We start from the raw sequence: 18,215 nt of genomic DNA on the forward strand, positions 1-18,215 counted from the left end.
GAATTTTTATTGTAGTTAATTGTAAGTATACAACAAATATTTTAATGCGTGGTGTAAAAGTAGGTGAAAGTATTATTTCAGGTTAAAAATGTTGTCGTTCTTTCCTTTTATCTTTGAATCATTCCGTTGTCTTTTAATGTTTTTACTTTTGCTTTCATATAAAGTTTTTCATATATTTATTCACAAATACTTGAAATTCAGTGTTTGTTCGATCGTCCGTAACGACAAATTCTTATTTTAATCGTATGGGTTTTTAGAAGTAGTCATATATTTTGTTTTTTCAGTTGGTAATACCATATTCAGATCCTTCCTTCATGTGTTAAAACGATATAAGAGTCGTTAGAAATCGTCCAATCTTAGCTCGTCTGCATTAACTTTATATTCTTTTCCTTTATGCACTTCCATTATTAACTCATCCATAATGATTTTAAATAATATTGGGTTTAGTGGATGGCCTTGTCTAATACCACAGAATACTTTAATTATTTTTGAAAATTCACCGTTTTAGTTGGGTTTTCTCTAGAAACGTCTTTGATTGTTCTAATTATGTTTTGCATAATTCCCCTGTTGCATAGTAATTTAATAGCATCATCTAGCTATTTAAATAGGTATATATCAAAGACTTACTCGTAAGTCTACGAATTACAACAATTTGATTTTTCAAAACGATAATTTATTTGTATCCTTCAACTAATTCGGCTTACGTGCCTTACTTCGGCTTTTGGATGCAAACAATTTGTACTCCATCTCTATCCACCAATTCCATACTCTTAGATCTGTTAGACTCCTAATTCTTATTTGTTTAATCTGCAATGTTGTTCTTCCTAGGATGGTCCTAAGGAGATGCCATTACATTAAATAAATGCTCTTTTTGAAGCGAAGCTTTTATACTGGCTTGCATTAGTATTTCTCTATAGTAAAATGCAGAGAAGATCGACACGACACGAAATAGTTGGAAGAGTCAATATTTACTCGACAGGGAGATTCCGTTATGCAACATGCAAATATTTCATTTTATTATAAAACAAAACTATATATTTCTATTAACCTTTGATTTATATCATATTAGTGCGGAATTTTAATTTTTATTGGAATACTAATTATAATGAAATAGTGCGAAGTTGCCAGTTTTTGTCTAAGTTTTAAATATTTTAAATTATGTAATGTACAACTTTTTTACTATGTGAAACAACAATTTAAGTTTATGACAAAATGGGAGTTTTTTCTATTAATATAACAAATATTACACAAACGATGCGGAAATAATCTATTATTTGCAAAATGTTAAATTAATTAAAGAACAATTTAAATGTAAAATTCGAAATTGTTGACGTTTATGTGCAGTCAGACAAAAAGACGGGCCAACTTAAACCATGGTTTTTGGTGCAGTAAATGTAAGATGTATCCCGTATGCATCGGTACATTTTTTTAAGGACTACGAGTACCTGTCAGAATTGTGTTTTATATAAAATGGTTTTGGGAAGATCAAATGCCAACTAAAAATGCCGCAGAATTAATTAAAAAAAATTAATAAATAATAAAATTACATTATTTAATTTTAAAAATATTTAAATTTTAAATATACAGAAAACATAGTATGAAATTTCGCGCTAGTCTACAGTAGCACCTACTGTACCACTTTTTTGTTTATATACGTAGTATTCATTAGTATTGCTATCTTATTTACCTTCTTCTATACTTTTCACATTTGGTTTTGCTTATTATCTACCATCTTTAGTTTCTTAAATGTTTTAAAAGTCAAATACATATTTTTATTTTTTTTAATAATTTTTAATATATTTTATTTTCCATTTTGTTCTTAATACGATTGATTGTTGTGTTTTGTTAGACTCTTCACGACTTTTTAACGCATTTTCCGCTCATCGATTTCTGTACAATTAAAGCTCATGTACATATGCGAAATTATTAAAATAATTTCAAAGATGTTAGAACTGTATCAATAGGGTTGGTATAAAATAATTATTAGGAGAGGTAATTAAATGTTGTTGAAGGGTGAATGACATAATCTCTCAGCTGAACTTTATAAAGAAGGTGGACACGATACCATAATGGCACCACAGCAGCTCATAAAAGAAATAGGGGCACAAAAATCCTTCCCCAGTGATCGTAATATTGGAATATTTTGCACCATACAGAAAAAAAAAGATATCTTTGAATGCACCAACCACGGAAAAATTACGCTTCTAAATGCAGCGTATAAAATATTTTCCACAGTACTATGCCACTGTACGACTCTCTATATGCAGAACGAATAGTACGAAAACACCAGGATGGTTTCAGAGATGGTAAATCGACAACTTATCAGACTTCGACTCTGACACAAATTTTAGAAAAAGAAAGAGCTAGGAGTACCAAATCAGTTGGTAACCAGTGAGACCAGTGAAACCAGTTAGACTCTCTCTCCTGTATACTGTTTAATATGCCTCTGGAAAAAGTAATACGTATGTCACAAATTACAACCACCGGTTTAATATGCAACAAATCAGCTGCAAAAATGGGTTCAATAATAAACACCAGCAAAATGAAGAACATTAAAATAAAAACACAACCACAAATCCTACGTCCAACTGTTATAGAAAAAGACCTCATCGAAGCAGTGAACGAATTTGTATACCTTGGAGTGCTCATTAACACTGAAAACAATATTACCGCAGAGATAAACCGCAGAATTTACACGACCAACAGATGCTATTTTGGGCTCAATCTCCTTCTTAAATCCTCAATTATAATACCGAGAAATGCAAAGTACTCTACAAAACCATAATACGACCAGTCCTATCATATGGTTCAGGGACCTGGACTCTAATAAAAAGTAATGAAAACATTCTATGATGTTTCGAAAGAACAGTACTAGGCGAATCTATAGAACGTTGAATGATAATGGAGTGTGGAGAAGACGATACAACTTCAAACTTCAATAGAATATAATAGGAACCATATATCATAAAATATGATAGGGCGTCTAAAGTGGATCGGACATGTAATGCGGATGGAACAAAATGACCCAGCTAGAAAAACTTTCTTTATAGACTCATTAGTCGAAGAAAAAGAGAAAGACATAGAACCAGGTTTCTTGATAAAAACGATGAAGACATGAGAAATATGGGATTACGTGCTTGGCGGAGGAAGGCGATAGACATAAACGACTAGAGAGAAATTCTTAAGGAGGCTAGGACCCACGCAGGTTTGTAAAGCCAGAATAACGATGAATTGAATGTTGTACAGACAGTAGCTGAATAAAGTATTTGAAAAAACGCTTTCCAATATTACTGTTATACACATTCGCACATCGGTATTCACATAAGCAGGTTTCTCACGCGGTGATTTCTCATATTCTGTTTGATTTTTCTTTATTTTATCACTGTAGACACGGTAATGCTTATGTTAACCTAGTCCTTATCTCTAAGAGAGGCCAAAAAACCGTTTTTTTGCATTGTCTCAGAATGTCTGTATTTCTCTAAGATGGGGATAATAATAGGAAGGACTTATCACTAAGAGTTGGTTTATGAAATAATTTTAAAATTGATGTTGGGAATTATAGGAATGTTACAGCGAGAAATATATTGTTTTTCGCGTGTTAAAAACGGAACAATTTTTTTAAATGTCACGCCAAATATGTAGAATTTCATTATGCTTATTTGTACTGCTTTATATCACTACAATCAACTAAATATAGCAGTTTTTTAGATTACTTTATGCTTAGATGGATGAATAAAGTCACAATAAGAATTAATTTATTAGGGTAAATCTTAGTATGTAACGATAAAAGACAATGTCTAAATGATCTCCTCATACGAAGAGTAACTCATTATCAAATTATTGTAAGAAATAATAGAGGAAAGTAAACATAGTATATAGAAACGGTATCAGAAGGTTCGACAAGATATTTTCCAAAGTATAATCCAAGATACGAACTTATAGACCAATTGAATCAGGAAAGCCAATACAGCATAGAGATAAAAGCCAAGAAAATGATAATGATAAACTTACTTTATCTGAAAACCAAGAAATCTACAGAAATCTTGATATATATAAATACATCTACAGAAATTTTGATACTCGTTTTATGACACGCATATTCTTCTAATAATTGTAATAACGCAGCAAAAATACCAAAATGCTATTTTAATGGTTTACATTTAAAGGTTTTTTATTAAAACATTATTTACTACGGTACATACTACAGATAAAATCCTCTTATAAAAATTTCTCATTCTTACCATATACGTAATTGTGTTTTCTTTTAGTTTTGGTAAAGAGCAGCAATAAACACTTATTTTAATTACAAAGTAACTAACTAGCACGGTCAGCGATTTTACATAATTACCAATTATATTTTTACCTCAATCAGCGAAACAGTCATTACGTGACGCGTTCTCTTCAGTTAATTAAATTCACACAACTACCTGTCAGCCAACTCTATTCCTCACTATTATTTAATCCCATATAATTTCGCCACACCTTCTATTGATTCAGTGTGAATTATAGTAAATTTAATCTAGAGTGGAATTAGTAATTAATAAAACAATTATTTAGTTAATTACATCGACTGTACCGTTTAATTCTAATGAAAATAACAGTTAGCTACTTTTAAGTTTAATGCACTTTAAATGGAGCTATTAAAGTGTATTAAGTGCGTTTTTATCGAGTTTGTTGCTTTCCTTACAAAGTTTTGTTCTGATGAATCTAATTTAGTTCTTGCTTTTACAGGCATAGCTAAAACCTGATAAAAAATAAATAAGTAATCACAAACCGGAGCTGTCGGAGATTAAGACAAAGAAATAAAAATGCTATCACGAAATTAAAGAATGGCAAAGTTCAAGAAGAGACTAATGTTAATAATTAGGAAATATACTCATTACTGAATTAAATAAGTAAAAGGTAAAAGTACCGAACCAATTAGACGTTATCAAAGAGAATTAAAAATCGGACATGTACTCTACATACAAGAAAACGCTCGAAAACGATTATTATTATTATTATAAACTATTATAAGCATCTTCACCTCTAGAGGCTTAATACTCCGAACAAAAAACTAACTAGCATAAAAAGCACAAAATAAATAAAAGAAACGTGCATAGTAATGGTTTTCTATAAAATGTGTCTATATAACACCATGTAAAAACCATTTATTATTTTGAACGTTAAGCTTAGCACGCACTGGGTCGGGAGTCGGGACGGCGCGGTCGTACGGTACGCACGGAATTTTTCAAAAAATATTAGCATTGATTTCCCTTATGATGCTCATACTTGGACGTCACGATCAGGACAGGACGATCGTTAGCAGAGTGAGCAAGTAATCCGTACGGACTTTCCGCCGATTAATTCTTCAAGTGATTGATATAATGTAAGTGTGTCTGTAAACTTGTTGGCGCAAGACTACCCTGAACTGTACAATTTGAGGCATCCGGAATACTTTAATCTCCCCTTAGGGCCTACTGGTTCTCTAACATATGTCGTTTTTCTCTGAAATTTCGTATTTAGGACACTTAAAAGTTCTTTAAAGTTCATGTGGGTCAAAATACTGAAAAAAGTTTCAGTCATCTTCGATCAAGTCAGGAAATAGGGTATGAAACTTCCCTGGTTCCAATCTCTTTCTATTTATTACCAGAACTCATTTTAACTGAAAATAATGTTTATTGATGGAATTAAAAACAGTTCATGTAATCGGAATCAGTATCATTAAACTTAAAATAAAATTCAGCAACTACTATAGTTTGGAACAATATATTACAGTGTTAAAGGCTGAGGTATTTATACTCACAGCCTGCATCCACCAATGGAGTAAGCTGGGCTTCTACCGACAGCGAAGTTGCGACATTAATGGAAAAGAACCATTTGTAAGCATATCCTTCTTTAAATGACACGAAATCAGAAGTTGGTGTTAATTGAGAGTAAAGTAAATGTAAGACCAATTACTTACCATGTCGCGATAGTATTATGAGGTTTTTTCCGTATAATTTACTATGCAAACACTAACAGAAGAATTTTACTGTCATGACATGTGGTTGTCTTTTTAAAGACGACTCACAAGGTATGATTTTTCCTGACAAATATTCTCAAGTTAAAGTTGATTTCATGTAATCGAATGAACTACCTTACAATAAAGTCGTCCCAGGAACGCAACAGCAATATTGGCAATATCATTTTAAAGTTGTCTTCTTTAAAATGTATAATATACGTTCGAATTATCAATATAAATGAGTCAGATAGAATTAAATTATTAGAAGAATTTTTCACCAAATAACAAAAAACAAAATTTTTTTAATTTATTAATGTTTTGTATTTCGAGAACGATTTTCGAAGTGGATATTGTAACGTCAATAAACTTATTTTAAACTCTAATTGTGCCTTATTCCCATTTAAACAGTAATTACTATAAGATGCCACAAGAAAATAGCTTCAGAACAATATTTATTGAAATTTCCTGATGGGATTTGAACTCGGATATCCTCAAAAAACAAATTAACTCATAAACAATGATAGGCAGTCTATTCTATATATTCTTAGCTGCCATTTGATAGTGGTTTGATAGAGCATGATTTAGAAATGTAAACTAATTTTTATTTAAGAAATTCAAAACAAATCTTTATGAATATTAAGAAAGGAGTCCCACTACTTAACCATTTTTACTTCTGGTAATAATTGTAATAAATTTGTAATTTCGAATGAGAATTTTTGTCGAAAATATGCTAGGTACTTTTTCCGATCCATAACCAAAAGTTAACATTGTCGTCCCATTAGTTTTGGAGTTGTTTTTTTAATACTGTAATAAGTATAATATTTATATTAGTTTATTTTTTAGCTCAATTACTTCAACCGTTTTTCCGGTTGAAAATTTCCCATTTTTTTACAAATTTAAATTATAAAGTTCCACTTTCAAACGTGCCCGAGAAACTATGGCGAACATACCAGATGCTATTATAAAGTTATCTTGTAGTTTATAAAAACAAACTGTGTTAAATATTCCTGACCACAAAATATCGTACTACGTATTACAAATTTTACGAAAATAAATTATATTCACGTTTGCATTATACTTCAAATCTTCTATGTATCATGCAGTTAATATGCAATATTAGATCTCCTTTGTATTATAATAATTAAATAATCTACTGACGTATTTTATATTATGTATTTCACACCTTGTTAGTAATTATACTCTATATCTAACATCAAGCGAGAAACAACTTGTCCTAGACTAAGTACCTTGGTTCAATACATCTGCATTCTATAGAACTACAAGAGATGCAAAGGATATGTATGATATGTGAGAGATAGTATAAGTAGCGGTGTACGCTAAATAGGCCAGTCTTTGAAATTACTTGATAACAAATAAATTACTTACACGATTATACCTACACATGTATCAAAGCTCTTAGAGTCGTATTTATCAGGCAAATAGTCTGGAACTAAATAAGAAAAAGCATATTGAGATCATAAGATAATGTTGGAGTGTCACAGGGAACTGGTGTGGAATATACGGTTGATGTGTTACGTACTTTGGATTTAAATACACTTATATAAAACATAAATGCAACGTTTCATTAAACCGATATATTAGAAATCAATATTTATAATCCACGTAATAAAAAAACAATCTATTCTATAACTGAATAACCCATCGTGTCAAAAATACAGACACAAACCAAGAAAAAAACCACATGGAAATGGTTAAACGAAACGAAGAAGAAATCCAGTCGTAAAATCAAATATACTGCGGAAGGCTACATGGAATGATATACGTTATGGAAGGCTAGATGTCAGTCTTTAGAAGGATCTCTAACAAACACTTGAGATTGAGTCAGCAACGGACGATCAAACATGAATATTAAGTTGTAAATATCAAAGGAAAAACAAATGAAGACACGAACATATACGTATCTTCTTGTTGTAGTGCCTATACGTTTCGGATATTGGCGACCATCATGGCAATCTGTATTTTGCAAACTGCGGCTCTGAAAAGATTTGTGGTTGTTGTGTTGAAACACGTACGTAGATTTTTCAGCCAGGAAATTCTTCGCCTTCCTAGTCCTCGTTTTCCTTCTACTTTTCCTTGAAGACTTAATTGCAGCAACCCATATCTTCCGGTGTACCTCATGATGTCACCGAGATATTCAATTTTGGCTGCTTTTATTGTGGTTAAGAACTCTTTTCCTTTTTGCATTCTTAATAAAACGTCCTGGTTAGAAACGTGGTCGGTATAGGATATCTTCAGGATTCTACGATAAAGCCACACTTCGAAACCCTCAATTTTCTTACAGGTAGCGTCTGTGAGAGTCCACGACTCGATTCTGTAAAATAGAATAGGAAAGATATAACATCGTAGTAACCTGATTTTAATGGGTACTGATAAATCGTGGCATTTGAATAGCTTAGCCATTTTTTGAAATGCAGATCTTGCTTTCTCTATCCTAGATTTTATTTCTAGGTAATGGTCCCAATTTTCATTGACGTTGGTACCAAGGTAGGTGTATCTTTTTACTGTTTCTATTGGTTGATCATTCACACTAATTCTTTCAATTTGCTGTTCCTGTGATTCTATTCATACTCCTGGAGGGCTTCATAACTGTCAGCGAATACCACCATGTCATCCACGTATCTGATGTTATTGATAAATTCTCCGTTAATTCGAATTCCGGCTTCAACATCTTCTACTGCTTCTTGAAAGATTTCCTCAGAGTATATGTTAAACAGCAAGGGTGATAGTATGCATCCCTGTCGGACCCCACGTTTGATTTTGATATCATCAGATTCTCCTGCCTCTGTACGGATAGATGATGTTTAATTCCAGTAAAGATTGCTAATAATTCTTAGATCGCAGGTGTTTCTTCCAATATTTGTTATTATCTCCATCAGCTTGTCGTGTTTTACTGTATCAAATGCTTTATGGTAATAAATGAAGCATGCATAAATATATAACATAATACACGAGTTAAAAATTGTTAAATAGGTACCAACAATATATTTTTCTTTACAGAACTAAGCCAACTAAATAATAGACTCCCAATAAATACACTCGATATGCGTTAAAACCAAGCGGAATATTATTTTATGAGGGCAGAAAATGTTTATTTCTTTGAAGTCATTTTATTAGTGGTAATACTCATGTTGTTGTACTTTGGATGTCTTTGATGTAATGCGGAAATGCCGATTTACATACCACTTTGTGCGCTGTACTGGCCTATCCAACTATCTCGTTCTTCGTCTCTGCTTGTAACAGATGGTGTTAAATGAAGCTATCCCGGAGCAAATGAAATTACAAGGTGCAAGACACAATTACAGTGTTCCTTAAGCGTTTTGTGCGCTACTGAAAAGATCGATATCGAAAACGATTGTTTCCCAAAGTATCTAAGGCACATTACACATTCGAGGAGCTGTCGATGAAGCGCCTTGGGCTGATATTCGCGCATGAAACGCGGCGTCAGGGTAGGTGGTCGCCTTTGTGTACCTTATTTTCAGAAATCGAATACACATCTTTAACAGCTTCCAAAGACTGTGTTTATCACCTCGACAAAACATTTTTATGAGAAAATCATGAAACTTACACAATGAAGGACGAAGTTTAACGGTAAAATATATTGAGGCTTTTTTTTGTAAAGCATTGATAAAACTGAATCTCTCGTTACTAGTTAGTATTGTGTTTATTGTAGCTAAAAGCAAAAATGAGGTTTACTTTGAGAATTTGTAAAAAATCTTAAATGGTTTTTTTATAAAAACATTTTGTCACTAAATTATAAAGTTAATAAGTATCATTTTATTTAATTGTAACAAGAGACTTGATGTGTAACATGGTAAACATTGTAATATGGTAATCGCATTTGACAACAAAATGGTATAAATGTTCAGCGTTTCTCGAAGTGTTTCTCGACGTTAGTCAGATCCGCAATCGTTTCCAGGAAACTGGTAGAGCTAATATACCGCATGGAACTGGCCAAGAAAAATAAAATAAAATAATGGTTTATTCCCAGTAAAAATAGTAAATCTTCGTTAAAAAAGACCAACAGTGTTAGCCATAGAAGTTGGGATTTATCAGCACTTAAATGCAGCAAAACGGCGTAACTGTTTGTTCACAGATGAGTCTGGATTTCCGTTATATTATTCAGATGACCAGATTCTGAGTTTGAGGAAATGTAAAGAGAGATACCTTAAACAAAATATGGTCTTAAGTCTTGTATATAGAAGGATATGGGGTAGAATTTCATTGGAGTTATGTATGGAGCTACAATAGTATTGACGTTTCGATTTCCACTTCGGAAATCGTTCTCAAAATACAAAACGATGTTTTGTATTTTGAGAACAATTTCTGGATATCCACTGAACAAGTGGATATCGAAACGACAAAAATAAACTTATTTTTTTTTAGATATTTCAGTAAAGCAAAACGCGACGAAAAAATTGGACGCAATTTGGGACAAGTCTAATTACTTAAACAAACAAGAGGAATCATAAAAACTTAAACGTATCGTGCTACTACAGTATGTGAACCTGAATATTTAGGAGAAGAATTAAAACATGCTCTATGCTCTATGTTCTGAATTAAAGCAAGCAGTGAGCAAAAGATAATTATGATCATTGTCTCAATGGCTATTATCTCTGCTACAGTTATTCCAGTTAATAATTTCTACCTGACGTATTGTAATACCTCCGGGCCCAAAGAATCATCATATTCTACTTCACGTAACACTCAATATCTGGGTCAATATAAAAATATCACTAACCTCGAGATCCACCGTTTTCTATAACCTTCTAAAGATCCCTGTAGAAGAGCCATGTGGTTTTATTGCTCCATGTAAAAAAACAGCTACAGGAACAAATGCTGCAACCAGTATTCGATACTATAATCCATAGCTCAATGTATAATTGCTCCATGTAAAAAATCGGCTACAGGAACAAATGCGGCAACCAGTATTCGATACTATAATCCATAGCTCAATGTATATTATGGTCCACAAAATAATTTCCAATACAATTGATTCTCAAAAAAATCCAGATTCCTTCAAGCGACCAAACCAGATAGAATAACCAAAACTAATTATACGATTTCAACCCTTGCCTACAGCGACTTTGACTCGTCACCCAACACAAAGACCTGAAATTCTTCTTCTGAAACAGGCCTCATGGCTAGTCAACTCATTATACATTGTAGACATTTTCAATGTATAGTCTGCTGAAGATGCAGAAGACAGGCCAAGAAGAAATAATATCAGATTACGGTCTATAAACCCCGAGCACAATGCATCATTACAAACTACCAGCAGTGAAAGCCTGCACTCCGCGATAAAAAAGACAGTACTGTTTTCGAAAACTCTTGTTCACTGTATAAATAAATTAACCATTTTCTACATAGAATGAAAAACTTATTTTTCGTGTTTGACTGTTAATTTTTTTACGTGGCCATTCATGTAATTCTAATATATATGTAAGTTTTGTACACTATACAGTAAGCAAGTACAGTAAGTAGTGGTACACTGAGAAAACTGGTTCATCATCATCATCATTCTAGCTTTACAATCCTGCGTGGGTTCTAGACTCCTCAAGAATTTCTCTCCAGTCGTGCATATCCATCGTTTTTCTCCGCCAAGCACGTATTTCCATATTTCTCATGTCTTCATCGATGTTATCAAGGAACCTTGTTCTGTGTCTTCCTCTTCTTCTCTGACCAATGGGTCTATCAAGGAGCGTTTTTCTAGCTGGGTCATTTTGTTCCATCCGCACTACATGTCCTATCCACCTCAGACGTCCTATCTTAATATGGTTTACGATATCAGGTTCCTGGTATATTCTATAGTTCGAAGTTCAAAGTTGTACCGTCTTCTATATACCACATTCTATCGTCATTCTTTGCTCCATAGATTTGCCTCAGTACTTTTCTTTCGAAACATCCTAACATGTTTTCATTTCTTTTTGTTAGAATCCAGGTATCTAAACGATATGTTAGGACTGGGCGTATTATTGTTTTGTTTTTTATTTTTGTATTTCTCGATATAATTGTGGATTTAAGGAGGAGATTGAGCCCAAAATAGCATCTATTGGCCGTGCAAATTCTGCGGTTTATCTCTGCGGTAGTACTATCTTTGGTGTTAAGGAGCGCTCCCAGGTATACAAATTCGTTCACTGTTTCGATAACGTCGTTTTCTATAACGAGTGGTCGTAGGATTTGTGGTTGCGTGCTTATTTTCATATACTTCGTTTTGTTGGTGTTTATTATTAAACCCATTTTTGTAGTTGATTCTTTTAATGCCACATACGCCTCTCGTACAGCGTTTTCCGTTTTCCCAACAATATTGATATCATCAGCACAGGCCAGGATTTGCACTGATTTATTATATATTGAACCAGTGGTTGTGATTTGTGACATACGTATTACTTTTTCCAGAGCCAGATTTGAACAGTATACAGAGGAGAGATGGTCTCCCTGGCGCAGCCCATTATTTGTTTTAAAAGGTTCAGACAGTTCCCCCTGAATTCGTACTCTACATTACACTTTTTCAAGAGTTAGTTTTGTTAAATTTACCAACTGATTTGGTATTCCTAGCTCTTTCATTGCTTTGAACATTTCTCTTCTATTCACAGTGTGGTAGGCTGCTTTGTAGTCTATAAAATATGTGATGAGAGAAAACTGATTAATGACCAAATAAATGCAAAAACATGATAAACGTACTACAAGATTACAAAGCTCAGAAAAAAGTAGATATTTCAGTTTATACATTTAAAAGCGACCAAATTATTGAAATAAGCGCACCAAGGCTGTTTTTTTGACAAAACGAGGATAATTACAATTCTATTTAAATTTGAAAATGATTATTATTAGAACATAATTGCTTTCCCCGAATTTGTATTTTTCATGAAATTTTACTAGCAGTATACAAGTTTTGATTTGATTTTAACCTTAGCAAACAATTTTTGTTGTTAAACAGGTAATAAAAATTGTATACATATTGTATCTCCTTACTTACTTATTTAAATTGCTCAATTTTGTGCTTAGTTGTTTTAGAAATTTACAATACTACATCGGTTTTTAAATACAAAGAAAAAGTTAGCTAATATCTCTGTTTCTATTTCCGTTAGTTGACTTTATGTATCTTGCTGATTGTAGCTACTAATCTACTGAGTCGTTTACTATTTTTACGATAATGATGGTACTACATCGTTTCCTTATAATTACGGATTAAAATATCAATTATGGATTAAATCGAAGTATCGAATAAAATCTAAAGTATTTAACATTTCCAAATTAATTGTAATGCTTAAAAGTAATCACCATCGACACCGACAAGAATGTCTGTGGTTTTATGACCTACCAATACATTAGTCTTGAACTAACTACACCGACCCTGGAAATTAAAAAGAGAGAGAAGTATCTTTGGAAGTTCTAGTACATATCGTTATCTAAATTGGAAACTAATTTTCATGGTAATGGCATAAGTGCATTAGAAGTTGCCGATAATTTCATGCCGTTATGATACTATTAAACTTCTGCAGTCTTTATATCGTTCCTTTTAACGTGAGCACCAGTTTTGTTTTAACAAAATAGAGTACATTTTAAGACACGTGGAATGTACGGATTAATTACACATAAAACGTAATGCGCGAAGGTAAATCGTACAACCTCTTTATTCCCACCAGTTTTAAGAGTCAAGACTAAATCAGAAATAATAATAAATTAGAACATTAAAAGTTACGTTCTTCCTTTTTCTTTCATAAGAAAAAGAAAAAATGTACCTAAACTATTTACAAAAATAGCATACAGTAGTATGAAAAAGTATGAAATTTCAGAATGAGACGATTTAGGTATTACCGCCGGTACAACGATGTATTATTTGAATATATATTTTTACAGGGTTAACCAAAATATGTGTGTCGTCTGCTTCTGAAATAATTAATTTATTCCATAATTTTGCTTCATATTATACAACAGATAACACAATAGTAAATTTAAGTAAAAATAAAAATCTAAAAAAAAAAACAGATAATGTATTTTTTGATATAAACCTGTCGTTTATTTTTTTCAATACCGATATCGTGAGCAATTTGCAAAAGGCTTAGTCCAATATATTTATTGGTTGTACGTGAATTTCCTTTAGGTTTGGCTAAAACTGTTGACAGGGTAAAAAAATATAGTGCAGCGAAGAGACTGGAAACTAGCTAATGACATGGCATAAAAACTGGAAGATACATATATATCATGGCAGAGATTAGTTGTGTGATTTTTAAATGAGCACAAAATCTAATGTTATATCAGGTGCTAAAATGTTGTGGGATGGCGAAAATGAATTTTTTTAGTTCTTTAACTTATTAATTAAAATAAAAAATATGGAACCTACTACCCTCTGTAAAGAGGTATAAAAAAATTGTTTCTATTGTACATACAAATTATAAAATTTTCATTCATTTTCTGCGTACCGGGTTTTGCGGGAAAAACCCGGTACAGTCCTCACCCGTCCGGTGAGGTGCTTTTTTGGCGAGCTTTTCCTGAAAAACTTGCTTATTTCGCTTAAAGATATTGCTGTGATTATTCCCTCTTAATCTTTAGCCATATCTGCTTGTGGATCTGACCTCTTCGATGAAGTCAACGTCTTCATCTCAGTGACAATTTATTGTATACTATCTCTCCAGAGTCCTCCTCATTACCTCTGCTTTTTCTTATATATTAAGAAGGCATTTAACAGGACCAAATTAAAGGACGTGATACACTTATAAGGTAAATACCTCTAGGAATAATCAAAACGATCAAAAATATCTATCAAAACAACACAATAAACGTAAAAACAGAAGAAGTACTAACTGATCAAATTAAAGCTGGCAATGGGATAAGACAGGAAGATTCTCTGTTTTCTCTTCCCTAGAGAGTCCTCTACTGTTCAACCTGATTATGAATGAAATAATAAAAAAAGTAAGAACTCAGAAAGGATACCAAATGAATGGGAGAAAAATAACTTAAAATAATCTGTTATCCAGACAATGCAATACTCCTCTCTCAAGGCGAAGATGATTTACAACGTATTGAGCAAAAATTCAATACAACCCCTAGAAAATTAAACATGTGCATTTTAAAAACTCAAAAAAGACAAAATGCATGGTTATAATAGGAAATCTACAACAATGTAAATTGGAGCTGGAACGTCAGATAATCGAACAAGTGATGGAGTTTAAACATCTAGGCATCACAGGCTACGGAAAGCTCGAAACAGAAGTGGAAGATCAAGTAAATAGAGTAAACAGAGATCAAGTAAATAGAGTAAACAAATTGCTGCTCTGAAAAGATTTGTGGTTGTTACGTTGAGTCACGTACGTAGATTTTTCTGCCAGGAATTCCATCGCCTTCCTGGTCCTGGTTTTTCTTTTAATTTTTCTTATAGAATTAATTGCAGCAACCCATATATTTCGCTGTTCCTCATGATGTGATCGAGGTATTCGATTTTTGCTGTTTTTATTATCGTTAACAACTCCTCTCCTTTTTGCATTCTTACTAAAACGTCCTTGTTAGTAACGTGGTCAGTATAGGATGAGACACAGACAGTCATGTGTACATAAAAAAGAAGAAGAAATAAGAGAAGACAATAGATATTTATCATCTATTTTTACATCATCCTTTGGTTTGAGTGCGTATTTGACTACACTAGAATTTTACTATATCTGCAGATGACAACGAAAATTTCCATTCAAACTATCGGAAATAAAAAATGCATATTTAGCTTTAATGAACCTGGGGGAATATTAGCTTAGTATTTAAATATCTTATTAATTAAAAAAGTGTTCTCAGCCTCGATTGCAACACGGGACATTCCACTCCCAAAGCAAGAATCATGTTCTCCTGCATTGAGGTGCCATATTCGCAAAAAAAATTTTTTAGATAAGTGACATTGGTTTTTTATATAAGTGGTTTTTTATTATGTACGGAATCACTCACTATCAGAAATAGAGTATAGGCCCCTTATCTTCCAACTGAGCTTTAATTTGAGTGACAACTATTTTTATTTTACCTTAAGTATAATGTACGAGTAGTAAATAAAATATGTTAATTTTATCCAGAATTTTTTACTAAAAATTTATAACAACCGCATCGTGGAGAACACTCTTCATAGAGTAGACTAAAAACAAAAAACCCACAGTAATAATCTGGACTTGACTCATTTAAGTAGATTTAATTTCTAATATTATTAAAACACGCTCTATATACCTAAAATCATCTACTTACCATAAAACAATCAGGTCCCTGTAAGCACATGGATTCTCCGTTGGGGCCGTCATTAGAGAACTGTAAAAGAGAAAAGCCAGTATTAATATTGAGGATTTAAGCTGAGATTAAAAACTTCATTAAAATTTGCATTTCAATATCATCAGTGGATGGGAAGTTGTGCATCTAAAAATCTGCCATCTCCTCGGTAGTGTCACAATGGAAGGGCCTAGAGCACTTTATTCTCAAAACTACACCATCAAAAAGAGCGGACGAGACTTTTTCCAACATCATTTAAAGTTGTAAACTTGATTAAAATATAATTTAAGCAAAAATATAATACGAGAAAAGTTACAGGATAATTTTCTTTATAAAGAAAGCGATACAGTAATTACGAAAGTCTAGATTTCAATTTTGCAATGAATTAAATAAAATGTTAAGAAGGAAAAGTTTGAGAAGATTTAAATTATTTATCCCAGAAGTTGTTTCAGAAGCTGAGAAACTGTCTTTATTATTAATATAGTTTTTAAGTACAACAGAGACTGTGCATCTTTGTTTGTGCGTGATTAATACCTTTGAAGACGCAAAACCTAGTTTTAATCATTGTCTCTCATATGTAAAAATAAAGATAACATGGTTATCATACATGCCTATAAGTATAAAATATAACTAAAGAAAATATCAAATTCATTCCAAAATTTTTTAAGGCACAGCAGAAAAATATACACTTCGAAGTCGCTCTGAATAACTTAGGACCTGTAATGGATGGAGAAAATCACCCACTGTAAAAGACGCTCCTTAATACATCCATTAATAAAAAAAGAAGTAAAAGATCCAAAACAAAATTTCTTTCTAAACTGTAACGTGTCCAAAATCCGGTGATTATATACTGTCCAATTTTCGTTATTTTATTTTAAAAGAATTAAATCTTATTTCACCCTTTAGATAAATGATTTCTTTTAATTCTCATGTATATATTCCCATGGAAATAGTTTAGGACTCATCTATTTGTGTGTAGTTGCTCAACTAAGCGCTATTAATCCAGTCCGGACATCTTTTGTTTGCAAATATAGTAAATATGCTTTAGAAGTTTGAACCAAAAAAGTTCCGTTGGATGCAGTTCATTTAACGTCTAATAAAGTCTAGTAAAGTCTAGTCTAGAGATTCTAGCAGTATTTACGACCATATGCTAAAATAAAAGAATTTATTCGTGTTTAGTTGACTTTAAAGAATAGACTTTTATGCCACAACTTGTTAAAGACCCACATGATTTCAAAGCTACTTTTACAAGTTTTTCGGTCCAAGAGCTCCATTTATTATATGATTATTAATACAAATCTCGTCTCGTTTATAAATTAAAATATTCATTGAGTGTAACTGAAAAACTCTTATGAGAATTCTTCTGTAATCCGTAGTTTTTACTGTGTCTCTGATTCAAAGAATATATTTCAAAATCAAAACCCTACCACCGAAAACTGTATTCCGTGCTTTTATTTGCATGTAGAAACTTATTATTTGGAATCACAATACATTTCTGAAAACTCTTTACAATTTAAAATGTATACGCAGCATACTAGGACGAGGTGGGAAATTATTTAACTGCTATGGAACTATTAGAGATACTTAGTCGATGTAAGTTTGAAATATATTTACCATGATAAAAGTAAAAATCTTTCAATAATAATGAGACTCATTTCCTGTGCTGAAAATCTTCGTCCTAGTAACGAAAATAAAAAAAGATCTTGCTGAACGTAACAACTTTCCGATCGTTCGCATCTCTGCCGGAAACAGATGCTTCGTTAAATTTGAATATTGAGATTTTATAATGAGCAACACGATGAAAATGTGGCAATGCAATCCATAATTTGCATATAGACATCTAAAGTTGCAGCAGCAAATAATTTGAATATCTGTAAAAAATTTACAATCAACTATATCTCTAAACAACTGGTTTTTATTATTGGTTAAAAAAACAAATCATAATATTTTGTATATATGGTTGTTTTAGATAGTC

General features: G+C 32.3%; 1 protein-coding gene across 4 annotated transcripts in view; it reads right to left on the reverse strand.

Moving 5' to 3' along the window:
• LOC140452879 (uncharacterized) overlaps positions 1-18,215 on the reverse strand; it is a 560,593-nt gene that overhangs the window by 237,550 nt on the left and 304,828 nt on the right. For all 4 annotated transcript variants that reach the window (XM_072547230.1, XM_072547219.1, XM_072547224.1 and 1 more), the window contains one exon: positions 16,223-16,282. In XM_072547230.1, the coding sequence (XP_072403331.1) occupies positions 16,223-16,282 (60 nt within the window). The remainder of the gene's footprint in view (positions 1-16,222; positions 16,283-18,215) is intronic.

This window comes from Diabrotica undecimpunctata, chromosome 1 (assembly GCF_040954645.1).
Source record: "Diabrotica undecimpunctata isolate CICGRU chromosome 1, icDiaUnde3, whole genome shotgun sequence".
Classification (NCBI taxonomy): domain Eukaryota; kingdom Metazoa; phylum Arthropoda; class Insecta; order Coleoptera; family Chrysomelidae; genus Diabrotica; species Diabrotica undecimpunctata.